Here is an 18,184-nt window from a genome sequence, read left to right on the forward strand (position 1 = left end):
GCATCTTGTACTTGATCTTGTGGAACTTTGTGAGATTCCTATGTGCCCACTTTTCCAGCTTTGTCCTGGTCCCTCTGGATGGCATCCCTTCCTTCATGAGTGTCAACTGCACCATTCAGCCTGGTGTCACCTGCAGATTTATTGAGGGTGCATTCAATCCCTCTATGTCACAAAGTAAGACATTAGATAACACTGGTTCCATTACTGACCCCTGAGGAAAACCACTGAAATTCACCGGGACACCAAGCCATTGACCACAATGCTTTGGATGTAACTGCCCACCCATCAAATCCACCTCTCTTGAATTTAGAGAGAACAATGTTATGGGGAACTGTATCCAGATAAATGCCATGTGTTAGCCCTCCCCTAGCACACTGAAGTATTTGCTCTGTTATAGAAGACCATCCCACTGAAGGGGCTGACGGGACTTGCCCTTGGTGGAGCCATGCTGGCTGTCCCAAATCACCTCCCTGTACAACACATGCCCTAGCACAGCTGCTAGGAGAATCTGTTCCATGATCTTTCCAGGTACAGACAGCAGTCAGGATGACAGGTTGGTAGTTTCCAGAGTCCTCCTTTCAAACCTTTTTAAAAATGGGTACAAAGCTTCCCTTTTCCCAGTCACCTAGGACTGCATCTGACTGCCATGACTTTTTGAGTATCATGGAGAGTGGCAAACACTCTAATAAGCACTATAACCCTTTTCTTCTATAAATGCATCTCCAGAGACTGAGTTCTGAAATGCATTTTACAAAAGCATCAGCTACCAACACACTACAAGTTTTTCTTCTGTGAGTTGGGAGGGATTCCAAATCCATAAAAATCATAGCTATTTCCTAATCCCTAAATAATGAACAATCTATCATTTCTCATTCACAGTAACTCTCATAGGTCCCCATATATATATATATATATATATATATCTTCTAAAATGTAATTGTAGATAGATCATTATCTATGCCTAAAATCAACAAGATACATGACTTAAAACTGCAGTGACCAGCTGACCACCTGAAACTGAGATGGAAGCTGTATGTGAAGAGCAGATGGCACTCAAGGCAGTTGGATCTCCATGATAATGAAGATGCCATTATTCATTCTTGTTTCACATTCCGGGGAACACAGGTACAGCCAAGGCAAATAATGCCACTGCCAACTTAGGAAGGCAGTCTATCTCAACAGCCCATATTTAAGAAAGAACATTAAGTGAAAACTGAATTAATTGCATTCATTGTGGCAAGTTTCTCAGGCAAATGGTAATAAAAAGGTGCTTACAAAGGCTGTTTCCTAAACCAGACAAAATTCCTTAAACTCCCACCCCCTGGAAACTTAAATATAAGAATTTTCTTTTGCCAGTGGTAATGACAAAATGAAAGAGTTTTGGCATATCTCAAGAACAACATATCTACTGTTATGCAAACCCTCAAACTTACAGTTTCCAATAAGCACATTTCACCTCCAATAAGAAAATTCTCATGGCACATGCAGGAAAATCACCAGAGTTTCATTTCCAGAGATACTCATTCTAAAACCAAAAGCTTAAATCTATACAGCAACCCTAAGCATCTAAGGCAAGTCAGCCAACATGAACGCAGTCAGCACCCTTCTGAATATAGGATGAGGCAAGGGTTTGAAATAGCAAAGAAAGTAAGGTTAATTGATAGCTTATCTCTTATTCTTCATGTGGAAGGACTAGTAAATACTGCCTGAGGGCAAACTGCAAGAGCCTAAGGGGAAAAAAAATTCACACAGCTTTTAGGTTTTTGATCATTACTGAAGTAGTAACACAAGCGTGATTTGTGAAAAGACTCATTGGCCTTTTTATTTAGATACCTCTTAAAATATGTATATTTTTAAGTATTTAGATGTTCTGTAATCAAATACTAAAAAATACACAAAAATCCTACAAAAAAAATAGTGATGGACAAAATGGAGATAAATTCCAAAATACTTTTCTAAAATTTACATAGGATAATCAACAAAACTCATTTTCATTCATAGCCAATGTTCAGGAAATTTTTCCTACTTCAAATGAAGATGAGCAAATCTGTATAGATTTGCTTTAAAATATATACATGACAGCTAAGTTTAAATATTAGAATTATTAACTTCCTGGTTTTAGCACTTTAGCACAGTGAATGACCACAAACTTCCAAGCAGCATACTGAATTTCTCAAGCCATCAAAAAAAAAAAAAAAATCCAGAGCAATTAGACTTTTGAGAGAAATAAATCAAGACCTCTCTTTTGTATAGAACATTTATCATTAGTAGTTTCATGCCTTAAAAAACTCAAGTGTCACAAAATGATGCACAGGCTTATCTTTTAGCTGTTCCACACATGCCACATGTATGTAATTCATGCAACAACACACTGCATCTACCAATTTCTTTCAGTATAATTGAGCTGTTCACACAAGCAAAACCTACCTTTTCAGCACTGCATGCCTTTGTAATCACTAGTTAAGTATTAAAATCTCTCTAGCAAACAAGATATAAAATTATCAGCAACATGGACGGCATTCTTTTGAACAGAAGCATTTCTACAATAAGAATGGAAGGAGTGGACTTAATTAGTTTTTACTACCCTTAATCTGGGTACCACTGCCAGTATTGATGACTGACGGTTGATAAGTTATCAGGTGGCAATAAATATGGGGGAGGGGGCAGGGAATGAATACTTGAACTAAGTACATTCCTGAAGAACTAACAAGAATGTGACGGCTTAACAAGTTGGCGTGTTACAATCACACAACCTGTAGCAGTTAGTAGAGCGACCTCACAGCAGCAAGAACTTTAGGACAAACTGAAGGAGGTGCTCAGACACAGAAGTCCATCCTGGAAAACTTCCACAGAAAATACAAGTATGCAAGGCTATTAAGAACTAATTCACTACTCAGCAATTTCTGCCTTAGCGTATTTCCTCTTAATATTACACAGGCAGTCACTTAATGTATCTGTAATGATCTTCTTTTCTGTAAGTGTTCCATACAGCTCTTCATCTATAAGGTACTTCATATACCAATGCATGCAGCAATTATTAATGTTGTGTATTCAATTAATAACATTGTGTATTCAACTATATATACATACGTGTGTATAAGTATGTGCATATATATGTTTGGCAATCTGAGCATTCAGGGCAAAATTAAAATCACTTTGTTACACATAATTAAAATCTGACACAATCAGAAACAAACACATGACAGCCATGCTAGAAATATGTTTTACATTTGGAATTACACCATGTTTCAGGCTGGTAGTTTTGAAGTATTCTGGGAAGCAGATATTAACTCAAAGTATAAAAAAATCTCCATATGTGAGAAACTGTTATTTTAACAGCACTCTTCATCAAACCCAGCATTTACATAGCAGCAGTAGATACAAAACCAAACTTCTACTGAAGAGAGTCCAAATTTATAGGAAGCTCAATTTAAATATGAACCCAGACTTCTACAGGGTTTATAAATTAAAATGCAGATAGAGGGAGTAGTTTTATACTTAACCAACAATCAAGGTAACAAAGAGTGAAAACATAGAAGCCAAACATAAGACGCCAGTAGCGCAGTGATAAACTGCTACATTTCAAGTTAATCAGATTATTTAATCAACACTGACAACTGAAAAAAAAGGAAGGGTAATCAGAATAAAGCCACCAGGGTCAGGGAAAAGTCTCACACTGAAAAAGTGATATTTCCCTTTGTGTAAATTTTTAACCTGAAGTTATATTAATATGAAATTATATTCTCTGTAAAAAGAGAACATTTGTTGCTTGGAAAGAAAAATAGTAAGGAATTCCTAGAAATAGAATATATTTTTTCCTTAGAACAGCCCCACAAAAATAGTAAAAATAAAGGTCAAAGACAGTAACAATGAGAAAGAATACAGTTATTCTACTTTATCTACAATTAACTGCATTTGCAGGAGACAAACTGGAATACATAACTACTCTGTTATATCTGCTTTCATATAAAGAGCAAAATATTTTAAGAGAATAAAGAGATTACTTTTCTCCCTCTTTGTAAACTCCAAACTTCTGGTTAAGATAATTCCTACAAAGAGTAAAGAAGGACTTAAATTGAATTAGAACACAAGAAGTAAATAAGTGCATATATTTCCTTTCTAGAGAAATAGGGTAGCAAATCTGTTTATAATGGCTGGCCTTGTTCATGACAAGAACTTTAATGTGCAGTGGATCTGCCTGTACTCTGAAGGGATTACAAACAGCTTCCAGCATAAAGAACACCATGTGTTTCCCCATCCTACTAATATTATGTCCAACAAAAGACTACCAAGTGGAAGACAGAAGGCTTTTAAGAGAATAAAGCAACTAATTCATAGGAGAAAATAACAAATTGAAGGTTCACATAGGGGGAAAAATAGAGCAACTTGGATCTACACGGAATCTGGGCAGTAAACCTCAGCACACTTTAAAAAATAAAGGTGAACCATCCCTCTCTTAAACTGTATGTTCCACTGACTTGCACACAAAACTGATGACTCCCCCAGCACACCAGAGTTTTTGATTCCCATTTAGACATTCAAGGAACTTAACAGTGTACATTTCAGTTAAAAAAAAGCCAAACAAAATCAAATAAAACCAAAATAACCAGCATAGGATGGAGAAAAATGAAGAAATGATATTAAGTTTTTCTATACCATCAACCCCTTCACATCAAAATTTTTTTTTAAATGGTAGATGTACAGTCTGTCATTCTTCAGTGATAACAGCAAATAACAAAAGCATTCAAAGTGACAAAACAATGTTCTTATACTTTATTCTTTATGTTTCTATGGCACTAGTATTACTGCTTTGTCAGCTTGGAAACGTTCCACAGTAAGCAGCCTACAGCAGAAAAGCAGGTCTAAGAACTAATCAGAACTATACCTGAATGAGTCTCAAAGAAGAGAGTCTAGCTTCTGGATTTCAGCAACAAAACAGTAAAGAAGTGAACATGCATCAGGTATGACAAAAAAACTAATGGTTAATAAATAAAAAGAAGGAATGGAAGACACATGAACAACACTAAGTTAAATTAGTATGATCTACAATTATCTAGGTATAAACACAAAACAGCCACTTGCATTTACTAGCAGAACACAAAGTCATAGTAGGTTACATGTACACATGCCAAACCAAAGGAGAAGAGCAGCTAACATCATCCTATTGCACACTTAGGACAACCAGCTAAAACTACATGCTAAGCATGCTAAAAAATACCTTCTAGAAGGTTACAGGAACAGGAGGCTTTTGAGTCACAGCCTACCATGCTGACACTTTGGCCAGAGAAGTTGGATTTGCTTACCTCCTGTAAAAGATCTGCTTGTTCAATGGCTTTAAGAACATTTTTCTTGGAAGTCTCCTGAACTTCCCCTCCTAAAAGGAACTCATCCAGAATGAAATAGGCTTTTTCAAAATTGAAGATGATATCAAGTTCACATACCTAAAAAGAACATCAAGCATTACTGCAAAGTGGGAGGATACTCTCACTTGAGATACAACCTCTCACAAAACTTAACTTATTCACAGCTTCACCAAACTTCCCCAAACCAAGACATTAGCCTAAGGCTGTAACCTTGTAAGGACTGGGCTAACAATAAAAATCACACCTTGGAGGAGAAGAAAAACCCGTATCTTTTGCTTGAGTTAAAAACAGCTACAGCAACCTCTGAAAAAAGCCTTCACTGTTAAAAAGGCTTCAATTCACAGCAGTCAGTAAGACACAGCTCTTCAAGACACAAGAGAATATTCCCTAGAAAAGTTCTCCTGTTGCCTGCAGTACACAAAGGCAGCTCATGCGATCTTACAGAAAGATATAAAAACAAATATCTCAAATTTCTTGCTCAGTCTGTGCATTTCATAGTCAGAAGGACAATGAAAGAAGGCAGAATGATCACCAGTTTTTCTAGGAGTGCTTATGTACATTACTACATTACATTACTACAGCTGTTTGTGCCTGCTTTCTGGGTAAGCAGATGTCTCTCTTGTCTTTTCTTACCATTCCTGCCACTTCACAACCAACTGCCTCATTTGGAAGCAGATACAAGAAGTGCTCACAAGAGAATAGTGCCAGGGAGAAGAAAAGCTTCCTGCTAAGACTAAGATTTTATCTGACCCCAAGTGAGACTACTACGAAATGAAATAAATACAGGCAATTAACATCAGACTAATAACAGTTCTCCTCCGAATCAACAATTTAATTTTGTATTTCATAGAGGCAACCATTGGTTTAGTTTGGCCAAATATGCTACACAAAATGTATCAAATACACCTTTTCAATTACTAGTTGGTTACATTCTTATAAAAGTGATGTGGGCATAAAACAAAATGACAAAATATAAAGAAACTAACTCACACTGCCAAAATACTTGTCAAGAAGTTCTACATAGCGATGAATTATTTCCAGAGTTATTAATTCATTGTCCTGATCTTCAATAGCACAGCAGAAATAGAGGCTTGCATATCTGTAATAACAAAACAATCCTGATGTTAGCATACGAGCATAAGCAAAACGAATGCACTTGACAAGTATATCACATTCTCAGCAGTCCTTTGTACTCAAGTTCAGCATACTGGTACTCCAAATCACAACCAAATCCTACCAAAAAATGGCTGAAAGACCAGAAGACACACACAGGTACAAGGGAAGTACATCTCTGAGTCAAGCATGACTTCACTCTTCGCCATCCTTTAGCTGACAGAACTAAAATAGCCAGAGGTGGTTGGAAAACTATAAAGAGATTTGATTTTGTGGTATCATGGAAGAGTTCCAACATGAGGTACTTTCTCCTCTCTCTGTAACATCCATGCACCAGTATATTAACTGATCCAATGCTAAACTTTCATCATGTAAGCTATACACAAATATTAAAAACCATAGAAAATGCCTCAAGAAAGATAAACTGAATTAGCAATTAGATTTGGTCTTTACAGAGAATTTAGAAATTTCAAAAAACACCAAAACCAACACCAATGTCATCTACCCCAATTTCTACTCATTCAACAACCCAAACCCTACTAGCTGCCTTGGATCAGACTGATGAGAGGCCATCAAATAGTTTTGAGGAATCCACTTCCATCTTGGAAGACAAGGAAGTCGTAACTTCAAATATGACTGAGTTCCACTTTAACAAAAAGACCACCCAATTCTACTGCTCTACCATCCATTTGTTCAAGTCATGTTTAAAGAAAACTGATTAAAAAAAAAAGGCAGGAATGAAAGCTGAAAACTCCATTTAGTCTTTTCTAATATGCCAAAACCATATGCCTTTCAATCACACATGGCACAAACCAGATTTCAAGTACCACCTGTTCTAACTGCTGATTTACATAAACCAGAATCAGCATTTGTTTGCCTCTTTAGAGGTGACAACTGGCTACACTAAGCCCTCTCGAGTAGCCAGCCCGACTGAAAAAGAAGTCATTCAGATGCGGATGCCTGGTTTAAGGTGCATAGTTGTTTCCCATAGAGAGAAATCCATTTTTTTAAACATTACACATATTTTATCAGCTGGGACTTGACAGGCGAGAAGTTCTGAAAAAAACCCACTGTATTTTCAGTTATGTTGGAAGTTGTCTCCTAGACACCTCCAGTACCATTTATGGTCTGAAAATGTCCCCACTCTGCTCCAAATCAAACTGCTACAGCTTAAACATGAAAGATTAATCAGAACAGCTTTTATACAAGGTTTTATACAAAACCTTTAAACTATACTATATATACTATAAAATATTACTGCCTATCCTACCACAAAACATGACAGGAGAAGAGAGGAAGACACCTCTACTGAAGGACACCTTCATTCCCTCTCTCTTTTATCTCTTCACCACGGGGATTCACCAGCTCATCAGAAGTCCTATCTGAGCACAGTTCTTTTGATTTGACGTTGTTCAGTTTATGTCGCACTAATTTTTCAAAGACATTTACAGTCATTGTAGTAGCTTGCAATATTCAAGATGTATAAGGAACCTGAACCATTTCAAAAAGTTTGGAAAGAAATATTATGAAGAAAAAACATACTTTCAAACCTACTGAGGAATTTGTAAACCAGGCTCCATGTTATCATATTTCATTGTAGCAAGAGAGCATTGACACATTATTTGACATTTACACTAATTACCAACACTCAGGCCAAATCCATCTAAACAAAGCCTTTCATCACCTTCAGATGAGCAGCACTGATTATGATGAAGTGCAGTTAAACTGTTTCCATACAGTGCTTAAACACAAGCTGAATCACATACCAGCAGACCTTATCAAATGTAATTTTTCTCAAATATTTTAAGTTTATCTACATGGGACAGTCTCTCTCTGCTCCCTTAGTACTTAAGAGTCTCTCTTGAGGCACAGAACTATTACATGGGAAAAAAAGGGGGAAGGGGAGAGAGGGAGACCAACATAAAATCACAGAAAATGGTCTGCTCTCAGTGTCCTCATTTAAAAGAGAGCATAACATACTTTCTAAAGACCATATTTGGCAGCTAGTGAGCAGACTGCACATTCAAGCTCTGCCAACTGCAGTTCTGGAGAACTAAGACCAAGAAACAAAAACCACCCAGTGGGTATCAACATAAAATGGTGGCCTGGGTATCTATTATTATATGCAGAGAATATTTTGGTATTTATTTTTAACGAAGCAACCATGACTAATGGATCACTACTCAACAAAAGAAAACAAATGCAGATTTAATAAGCCTGAATGGCAAATGGCAGAAGAGTATAAACAAGTCATACCAAAGGGCATGACCATACTACAAAGAAAGGCTTCATTTCCAAATTCTCAGCAGCATTATTTTAATTTTTTTCCCCTGCAGGAAGGTCTTCAGAAAAAAAGTGTTCTCTTATAGTCCACAAGGGACACTGGAAGTTTTGCCAAGTGTAGAAGTTTACATGGACAGTATCCTCACAAAAACAAGTAGATTACTTGGGCTCAAAAATATTTCTGTTCTGCAGAAACAGCTTCTTCCTAATGAGCCTGACAGAAACCTTTCATATGCATCCAATGAAAAGGCAAACCCTGATAGAAAAGTACATAGCCAAAAGTAAATAAAGTGCAGTCTGTAAGAAACATTCTGCCTTTTCTATTCCTATTGCAGTTCTAGTCTTTTTTATCTCACTAAATATTATTAAAATAATCTTCAGACTCAACACAGCTGCTTACCCTCAGTTATGAAAATATTTTATGATAAATACCCTCCACTTACCAGAAAGGGGACCAAAACTACAGAGACCAAAAACTGTTTGGACAAAATCACCTGAAAATGTAATACAGGATTAAAGAACAAAAAGGTAACACAGCGGGTATAAATACTCATGCAAATTCCTGCCTTCAGACAGATGGCCTCAGGATTTTTTTTTTAATAGGAAACAAATCCATGAATCTTCCCCTCAAGAGCTCCAATAATTCAGCAGTGGGAAGCCTCAAAACAGGCAGGGCAATGTTTCAGCAGAGTTCTCCTCTTCTGCTCTCCCAGCCAGGTTCAGTAACTCTGATGAGAGATCAGGTCACTGTGGGAAGAGCACAACTTGTAAATCCCACCAGCTCAGTGGTGTGCACCTTTCTAGAGAAAACACCTGCCTGAAGTCATCCCGGGAAGTTCATCACCAGGGAAGTCTGTCAGCATCTAAGTCATTTTGCATGCAGATCCTAACTGTGTCAGTTTAAAGCTTACCAAGTTTGGTAGGAACAGAACTGAACTCTAAATGACAAGGAGGAGGCAGACAAGTGCCTAATGAGCCCGAGAATTTGTGGTTTGCTGATAGCTGACCCAATAAAATTGGGACCACTAATAAGCTGTGCTTGACAAAAGTTTTTTTCTTGTCCCACAACTTGACACATTTCTTTAATAAAACATGAACTTCTGAGGCTCCAGGACAGAGTCTACCAAAGTGAAGCACTTTTCCAGTTTCTTATTTCAGCAAGGCTATAGCCCCCAGCAGTTTCAAAATGAACAAGAATTTGATACTGCTAATTCTCTATGAAAAAGCTGTTGCTTCTTGATACTGAGGTCTTCCCAGCACCACACAAACCAGAACCCTGCACAAAGAAGACCTCATCTAATTAAAATTATTAAACTCAAGTTTTAATTCACTATAATCATTGCATTCTGCCAGTTTTACAAAGCTATCTAATCAACACCACAGTAATACTTCTAAGAGGTACGACTGGCAGCTAAGTTATGTATAAGGAAAAAGAGGGATCATGCAAAGCTGAGCACATCCCAGTGGCCACATGGCTGTACCTTCCGTTCACAACATTTAAAGAGGCACAATACCTGCACAATGGGTTCTTTCATTGCTTCTTTCAGTGGAGGGAGGGTAGAAAGAAAGTTCTAAAACTGATTCGAAGTTTTTAACATAACCTCTGATTATGGTTATGGTGTGCAAAAGTAAAAGACAATTGCCACATCAAGAGCAGCAAAAGCTGTAGTAGTTTCATAATATCATATTCCAAATACAGTTCCAAACTGACACATAAATCCAAAGCCACAATCCTCAATCAAATAACTAATCAACAATAACTAAGTCCCATGAATGCAGTTAACTAAATGCTAACAAAGTAAAATTTACATAAATAAGTTTTTCTCCAAGTTCTGATTTTGACTGCAATATACTACACCATGAAAACAACTCATATTGCCAGAAGCCAAAATAGTAAACAGAAAAAGTCTTCAAAGAAAAAAAAATTACATCTTAAGTTCCTTTTTTACCAAAATTAGAAATTTTAACATTTAACACATTTTTTTCTGCCACAGGGGGAAAGCTGCATGAACTTCTACCCTATATGCTCCAAAACCAGTATGTTACTTTTTAAATTACAAAATGAGAAGAGCAAACACATCAGTTGTTTTGTTAAGTTTCTAATCAGCTGTCTGCAGATGACTCCCCCTCTATTTTCATAAAGTGCAATTGTTGTTGGCTTGCCATACTTAATTTTTTTATTCTCCCAGAAAGTCACTTCAAATCTCTATGCTTCTTGAAGTTAGAAGCTCACATCCTCTTTTTAATCTTCTGGCGTCTATCAGCCTGAAAAACTATCTTCCAAACCAGCTACAGAATACATATAAGCCAATTCACACACCATGACAAAACCTAGGCACCTTTCTGTCTGTTTGGTAGTGCTGAAGGAAAAAAAAAATTAAGGCAATGACTGAGCCTATGTTGCAACCATTTTAAATGTATGCTACATGTACAAAAGCAGGGGGAAATAAAAACTACATCACTTACATTTAGATGAATTGTAAGATCTATTGAAGATTCAGAAAACATCCTATAACGAAGAAACGCTACAGCACTAAGGAGGCCGATCAAAACAGTGCAGCAGGTAATAAATGTTACCTATCATAAGGAACCTAAAGCTACTGTCTCAACAACTTCTGCATTTGAGTTCATTTTGTTCCTGCAAAAAGGTATGATGAGACCCTCAAATATACTTGACACTGCCAATCACTCTTTGAGCTGCAGTATCTAGGTTCAGTTGTCTTACATGTGAGCAATAAACACACTCTAAAAACAAAAACACCACTTAAATTTCAATAATTTAGGACCCAAAATAGCAATAAGCACATACTTTCATAACTTATATTAAAAAACATTTGCATCAGCAGGTTCAGATCCTTCCCAGCAATAGATCAGACAAGAACAAATCTTAGCAGAGATCCTCCAGAGATGCTCAAAAGGAACTGGGAGCACCTTTTGCAATTTCACAAGCCAGAGTTCCTTCCGGTGTGTTTCTCTTTTAGCAACCACCTTTTCAGAGACAAAAGGTCACCCTTTACAAAGAAATCATACTAGTTGGTTCTTTAATTATGGTGCAATAATGGGAACAAGTCCCACAAACCTAAGAGCTGTTAGTGTTACCAGATACAGACATTTAAACTACCAGCTCTTATACCTAGTCCTTCTGGTGATGTTTCAGTCAAAAAAAGAAAGTTGAGATGTTCATTAGCTTGGTACAAGTTCATCTTTAGCAGTTTCATAGGCTCTCTGTGCCAGACTGGTCTGCAGAGAGTGAAATAAGCTACTGCAGTCAGCTGTGCACACCAGCAGTCCAGCAGACTGCAGTATTTAGACCATTTTTAGCCAGACATAGACATCTCCCAGCAAATTTCTTCATTCTCCTTGACCACAGGACCCATAACACTCCACTGAGACACAAGAACACCACAACGCTGAGAAACTCAAACAGCCCTACCCCCATTTCCACCAGCTCCCCAGACACAAAAGGAGATGGCAAGTAGCTGTTAACAGCAACAAACAGGGAGGGCAAGCAGCTGTGTGGAATCATCCCCAGAAAGCTATGGTTGTTCAAGGCTGGGTAAGGAAGGAAACAGATGGGCCTACTAATGTCTCATTTTTCTGATTTAGTCCCATGAATGCCCAGCTGAAAAGGCACTTGCAGGCATTAACACACTAGGAAGCACAGCAAGCGTTTGAGCAAGCTCGTCTACATACACGTTCAAGGAGTTCTGTGAGGAAATCAAGAGGCAGAAGAAATTGTGTATGCTGTCAGCACAGCCTCATGCACTGCTTCTCCTCCTTCCTCCTCATGGTGAAGAAATACATGCATTAGGCGGTCCACCAATACTCACACGCATGTCTTTACACAAACCCATGTATATATGAGAGCAGCACTAAGAACTATTTGATTTGAATATTTGATACTGCTCATTAGCTTTCCTGGAAAAGAGTTACAAACTCCTCGTTTCTGGTCCAGTCCTTTCTGTCCTATCCACAAGTAATACAACAATATTTACTGTGGGGCACAAACTATCTATCAACTCCACGAGAAAACCGTAAAGCATAAACCTTCTAAGGATTACAACTAACTAGGGAAGAGAGATAACTCAAGGTTTTGTAGCACCACCTTTAGCTGGAAGAGATGCAGCCTACCACATGAGGAGGAGGACTACTACTATTTCCAGAGAAAAATTATGGTCACATCACTACACTGTGATACATTCTGAAGATCAACACAACGCTAAAATATGCTTGCCAAATACTCCTAGAAAGGTTAAGGAACAACTGAAAAATGAAATTATTGCAAAGAAAATTGTACAGTACTTCCACCAAAAGAAAGCTGGCCATGATTTTTTCAGTTATGAAAAGTCCCCTTTTGTACTTGAGGGAAAAAAAAAAGAACAAAAAACTAAGCAAAAAAACAAAACAAACAAACAAAACCCCCAACAAGTGCTTTGAAAAATTATTTCCTTATTTCTATGAGCCTTTAAAACCAAGTTGCATTTTGCGGTGATTTATGAAGCCACTGCTTGAGGTAAATATTTCTAAATTTTTTATCACTTTTTAAATCTGAAATGCGTACAAATATGAAGCATGTACATACTGTGTGAATCTAAACAGAGTACCAAGAAGAACTGCCACTCCTTATGAAAATAGGAGGAAAGCTCATTTCTTCAGTACATTTCTAAATGCATGAGTGATTTTCCACACATGAATGACTCCCGCTTGGTTATCAAATTAAATTCAAGGGAAAAGTCAGTCTTCTCTGTAACCAGCAGAGGGAAGAAAAAAAGAACCCAACAAAACAAAAACAACCTTCATTATTTTCTTGCTACTTGATACACAATTTGTAATGTATGGATATTACGAGGTTAGTGAGACAGAACCACCTTTTGTAGACAATCTTCAGGTCTCTCCATTCCAGGAAGCTGCACATTTTCGGTTTGCGGGCTAACACAGTTTGAACAAGTTCCCTTGTGATTTTCTTCTTTTCTTTGTCAGATAATGGGACATACCACTTCTGGAGTCTCAGTTTCCCCTGGCGACTAAAAAGCAACATAAACTGCATCTGTTGAGTTGGAAGGAGGGGAAAAAAGAAAAGCATTAATCTCAGTGTCCGAGTTGCGGAAAGATCTCTCTGAGAAAAACCAAACAAGAAGCAAGACAGACATCCAAAACCCTAATTACATTATGTATTTCTATAGCGCTGGCAGATGTTACACAAGATTTAGTAGTAGCAATGATACAAAGGATTCTGCTGAACAAGGTCAGTGAAGCCAAAGGCAGAAGAAAGCGCACACAAGTTTGAGAAAGGGGTGTCAGAACCATCGGCTGGCGAGTGAACATACCCCAATTTCAGACCAGCCACGTCCAGCACCAGCATCGTTTCATCTGCGTTTTCTACCCAAAATTATAGAAAAACAGCACGGCAGACTCATCCAATACCCAACCTCATTTCCAATTCACCGGATCAGAGCCTTACAGGAGCAATTTGCACTTAAAATCTTTCTGAAAAGCCTCGGAATACTTTAAAAGACATCAAACCTCCCAGCGGAGAGTCCTATGGCACAGAAAAACCCAGTCTTTTCCCTCGTTACACAAAAGGAGAGATTAAGCGCTTTCCCTGCGGTCCTATGTTCCAGGTCTCGCTTCCTCTACAGGAGTGATGTTGCAATTATATTTTAAGAGGAACTTGTCGGGCTGTGTTTTCCAGCAGCCGTAACATTAAATGAAATGGCTTGGGCTTTTTTCTTTTGCCAATTTGTTCGAAGTTGTATCGGGCTGGGGAAGTTTCCCAGGCAATATGACAAACGTGAAATACGATGCGAAAGCCCAGCCTGGTCCCGGGTGACAAGCGTGAGCAGCGCCAGCCGCGACGAGCGGCGGCCGCGCCCGCAGCGGCTCCGCGGTGCCAGGGCGGGGGCAGAGCCCCGCAGCCCCCGCAGCCTCCCGACATCCCGCCTCGCCTCCCCGCCGGCCCCAGCACCGCCCCGGCTCCCCCCTCGCGGAGCGGGCGGCTCGGGAGGCGAGCCCGGCTCCGAGCGGCTGTGCTCACCGTGCCCGGGGGATAGCGGAGCTGAGGCGGAGGAGAAGGAGGAACCTCTGCCCAGACCGGCACCCCCGGTGCTGCCGCCGCGGCCGCCGAGCGGGACTGAGGGAAGGGTCGGGAGGGGACGGGAGATGCCGCCGCCGCGAGCGCGCGCGCGCCTCAACGGCCGCCCCCCTCGGGCAGGTCAGGGGCGGGGCCGAGACCGCGGGGGGCGGGGCCGGGATGGAGGGGGCGGGGCCCGAGCCCCTCGGAACAAAACTTTATCAGCTGCCGCGGAGCGGGGACCGGAGCGAGCTCGGTCGTCACCCAATCGGAGAGCTCAGCGCTCGGGCGGGAAGGAGGAGCGACGCGGTTCTGGACCAATGAGAGGCAGGAATAGACGGGGAAGGAGGAGCTGCTGTTGGCGGTAGGAGGGGCTGGAGCAAGGAGGGGTCAGGCGGGGTTTAGATGCCCTAATCCGCGTGGCCTGAATTGCGATAGGGCAGCGGCCGGCGAGGCAACAGCCAACCAGGCGGCGCAGTGCAGATAGCGGTCCCGGAGCAGCCAATGGGCTGGCGCGGCACGGAGCCGGGGAAATGACATCAGTCAATCAGGCCCCCGGAGACTGAGGCTCCTCCCCCGGCCCCGCCAGCCCCGAGCCGGGAGGGGGGTAAGGGAGGGGCGGCCGAGCGGCGCATGCGCCCTGCGGTGTTTGCTTCCAGCACGTGCGCGCCCGGGGGGCGGGGAGGGAGAGGGGCGGAGGCTGAAGGCGCGCGCGCCGGGCGGGATCGGCGGGATTGCGTGTGAGGAGATTGAGTTTGTGAGGGGATTGTCCTCCTGAGGGGACCGACCCTGTGAGGGGATTGTCCTCCTGAGGGGATTGTCCCCCTGAGGGGACGGATCCTGTGAGGGGATTGTCCTCCTGAGGGGACGGACCCTGTGAGGGGATTGTCCTCCTGAGGGGACCGACCCTGTGAGGGGATTGTCCTCCTGAGGGGACGGACCCTGTGAGGGGATTGTCCTCCTGAGGGGACGGACCCTGTGAGGGGATTGTCACTGCAAGGGGAAGTTTTTCCTCCTAAAGTCACCTTGATTGCGAGCCGCAATTAGATTGGCAGGACCAGCCGCCGACATGAGCTTAGCGGTGTTGTGTTTCATTATTACTTAGTTTTAAAATTATCATTCATGTGTATCTACAGAGGCTGTGCGTTATGAAACAGCTCCGTTTGGGCGGTGGGTTGGTTGGCTGGTTTTGGTGTGGTTTGGTGTCAAAATGCTAGTGGAGGTGGGCTGAAAACATTGAAAGAAACAGAGCGGTGTCTCTGCAAGCCGAAGTCGGAGCACCTTATTGAAAAAAAAAAAAAAAAAATATTTTCAAACACTAAAGTTCTCAGAATCGTCGCTGCTCACCACCACCCCCAGCACTGCATGAACAGCAAAGCTGCCCTGAGCGGGCTGATGCGATAATGGTGTGACAGTGACCGACAGAACCCGGGAAAGGGTCGTGCTCCCAAAGCAGCTCTCCGTCAGGAGCAGCTCACTGCGCCTCAGGATGTGTCACGCTTTTATTACTTTCTATTATTGACACTTTAAATAAGCCCTCATTCTTCTGGCAACGAAACGGCTATGGCAGCAGAAACGGGCTGGAAATGCTTTTGTGTAAAAATGTGCACGGTCTGAAAGAAAAGACAATTTTTCTGGCGTTTCAAGGAATGCTATAGTCAATTGTACTTGAGAAAACTGCAGATATATTCCTGATTTTATAGAAGAGGTTGTAATTTTAAGAGTGAAGTGGCACGAGGACAAGGAGGCATATGTGAAACCAAGCTGAATGGATCAGGCAATTGTAGTATTAGAGGTCATGTAGAAAATGAGAGCTGCTGTTGTAGGGGCTTGTTCCTGTCACATTTAATGTTCGTTGAGCAGCTGTCCCGTTCTCATGTTAACCTGCCTTTCATCAAGCACAGGAACAGTTGTGCGTGGATCTGTTATCTCAGAGAGTCTGCCCTTACACCAGGGTGTTACTTTGTCCTCAGCAGTTGCCAGGCTTTGCATTTCTGCTTGTTTTCTGTAAGGTTATTCCGTGGATTAAAATCCCCTGTTTTTCAAAAACCTCTCATAAACAATCTGTCTCCTAATCAGCACTTTGCTCATCTTTGAATTCAGAATCGTGCATGTGATGATTCTCTGAGTGCATGTACACTTCAGGGGCTTTGAGACCTTCTAAATCTTAATTTAAGCCAACAACCAACTTTTATTTCTTGTCATCTGTGCAACTTCCAGTTTATTAGCATCATTATGGTAATGGGAGCTCCAAAATGAATTTCTGAAGGAGTTACACCAGACCTGTGTTATGATTTGTCACTTCCCAGCTCAGTGAAATATTTCTGCATATGGATCAAACCATTCATTTTGCAAACACATAGTTGATTGAAATCAAACTACCCAGATGGTTCAAGAAATGTCTGTGTTTTGTTTTGGTGGCTTAATGTCTTGAAGCTTCAGCGTCAGTTTCTTTTTTTTTTTTCTTTTTTTCTTTTTTTTTTTTTCTTTTTTTTTTTTTTTTTGCCAGATTTTACTCCTCATTTGTAGTGTATAATTTCATACAGTGATACAAGGGCAATTGTTCCACTACTTTTCTCCCTTCTCTCTTGTCTGGATTTCTTCAGACTGTAACCTAAAGCTTCTTCCTTACATCTCCTGGGCAGAATCACTCTGCTTTGTGCAGTTTCAGGTAATAAGGCATGTGAGACCAGTGCTACATGGTGGAAGCACTGGTGGAAACTCTAGCCAGGTCCAACTTGGCTTCCACAACTCTGTCTTCCACAGCCTTTCCTGCCTCCTCATCCCTATATTTCAATGTTCTCAAGCCTGCGGGATTGCCACTCATATAAACATTCCTTAACACATTCCTCTCAAAATGACCCTGCTTATTTTAAGCAGTTCAAGGCATGATTCCATGTCCATTTCAGATCATCTAAACACCAGCTTCTGCCCTCTCCTTCCATTCCCACTGTGTTCCTATCTCTTCTCCTATGCTGGCACTTTGCTGCATCTCATTGCCAACAAGGCTGGTTTTGGCTGCACAGGTGACTGAGAGAGTTGGCTTCAGGACTGAGCACCTGTGTTGGAGGACAGTGGCACAGGTAAAGCTGTTTGTGCTGTTTCCTTCAGGAACTTCAGAAGACTTGCTGTTCCTTTTTTTTTTTTTTTTTTTTTTTCAGTGTTACAATTTGCACTAATTTTCCCTCTTAATATCGACTCCATCATTTGTTCCAGTATGAAATTATTATGTCACTTACTCATTGAATTAGCAATGCACTGAACTAGCTCTAATTATCAAATTGATAAAGATATATATGATGCTTGCAACAATAATATGCCTTTGAGTATTCCACAAACCCATGACAGTGCGAAT

At 40.6% G+C, this 18,184-nt stretch overlaps 1 protein-coding gene across 9 annotated transcripts in view; it reads right to left on the reverse strand.

Annotated features, from left to right (window-relative positions):
* Positions 1-15,003, reverse strand: part of AP1S2 (adaptor related protein complex 1 subunit sigma 2) — a 30,994-nt gene extending 15,991 nt beyond the window's left edge. For 3 of the 9 annotated variants that reach the window (XR_010743001.1, XM_066313913.1, XM_066313914.1), the window contains exons 1-4: positions 14,794-14,998; positions 13,628-13,806; positions 6,354-6,462; positions 5,304-5,441 (exon numbers count right to left, since the gene is read on the reverse strand). Coding sequence is in view for 8 of the 9 variants with exons in the window: in XM_066313913.1 (XP_066170010.1) it covers positions 5,304-5,441; positions 6,354-6,462; positions 13,628-13,806 (426 nt within the window). In the remaining variant the exon portion in view is untranslated. Of the gene's footprint in view, positions 1-5,303; positions 5,442-6,353; positions 6,463-13,627; positions 13,807-14,282; positions 14,400-14,793 lie in introns of those variants that run through there. The other 6 variants (XM_066313912.1, XM_066313916.1, XM_066313915.1 and 3 more) reach the window with 3 other exon arrangements.
* Positions 15,004-18,184: the final 3,181 nt, after the last annotated feature.

Source organism: Sylvia atricapilla, chromosome 2, assembly GCF_009819655.1.
Source record: "Sylvia atricapilla isolate bSylAtr1 chromosome 2, bSylAtr1.pri, whole genome shotgun sequence".
NCBI classification, from domain to species: domain Eukaryota; kingdom Metazoa; phylum Chordata; class Aves; order Passeriformes; family Sylviidae; genus Sylvia; species Sylvia atricapilla.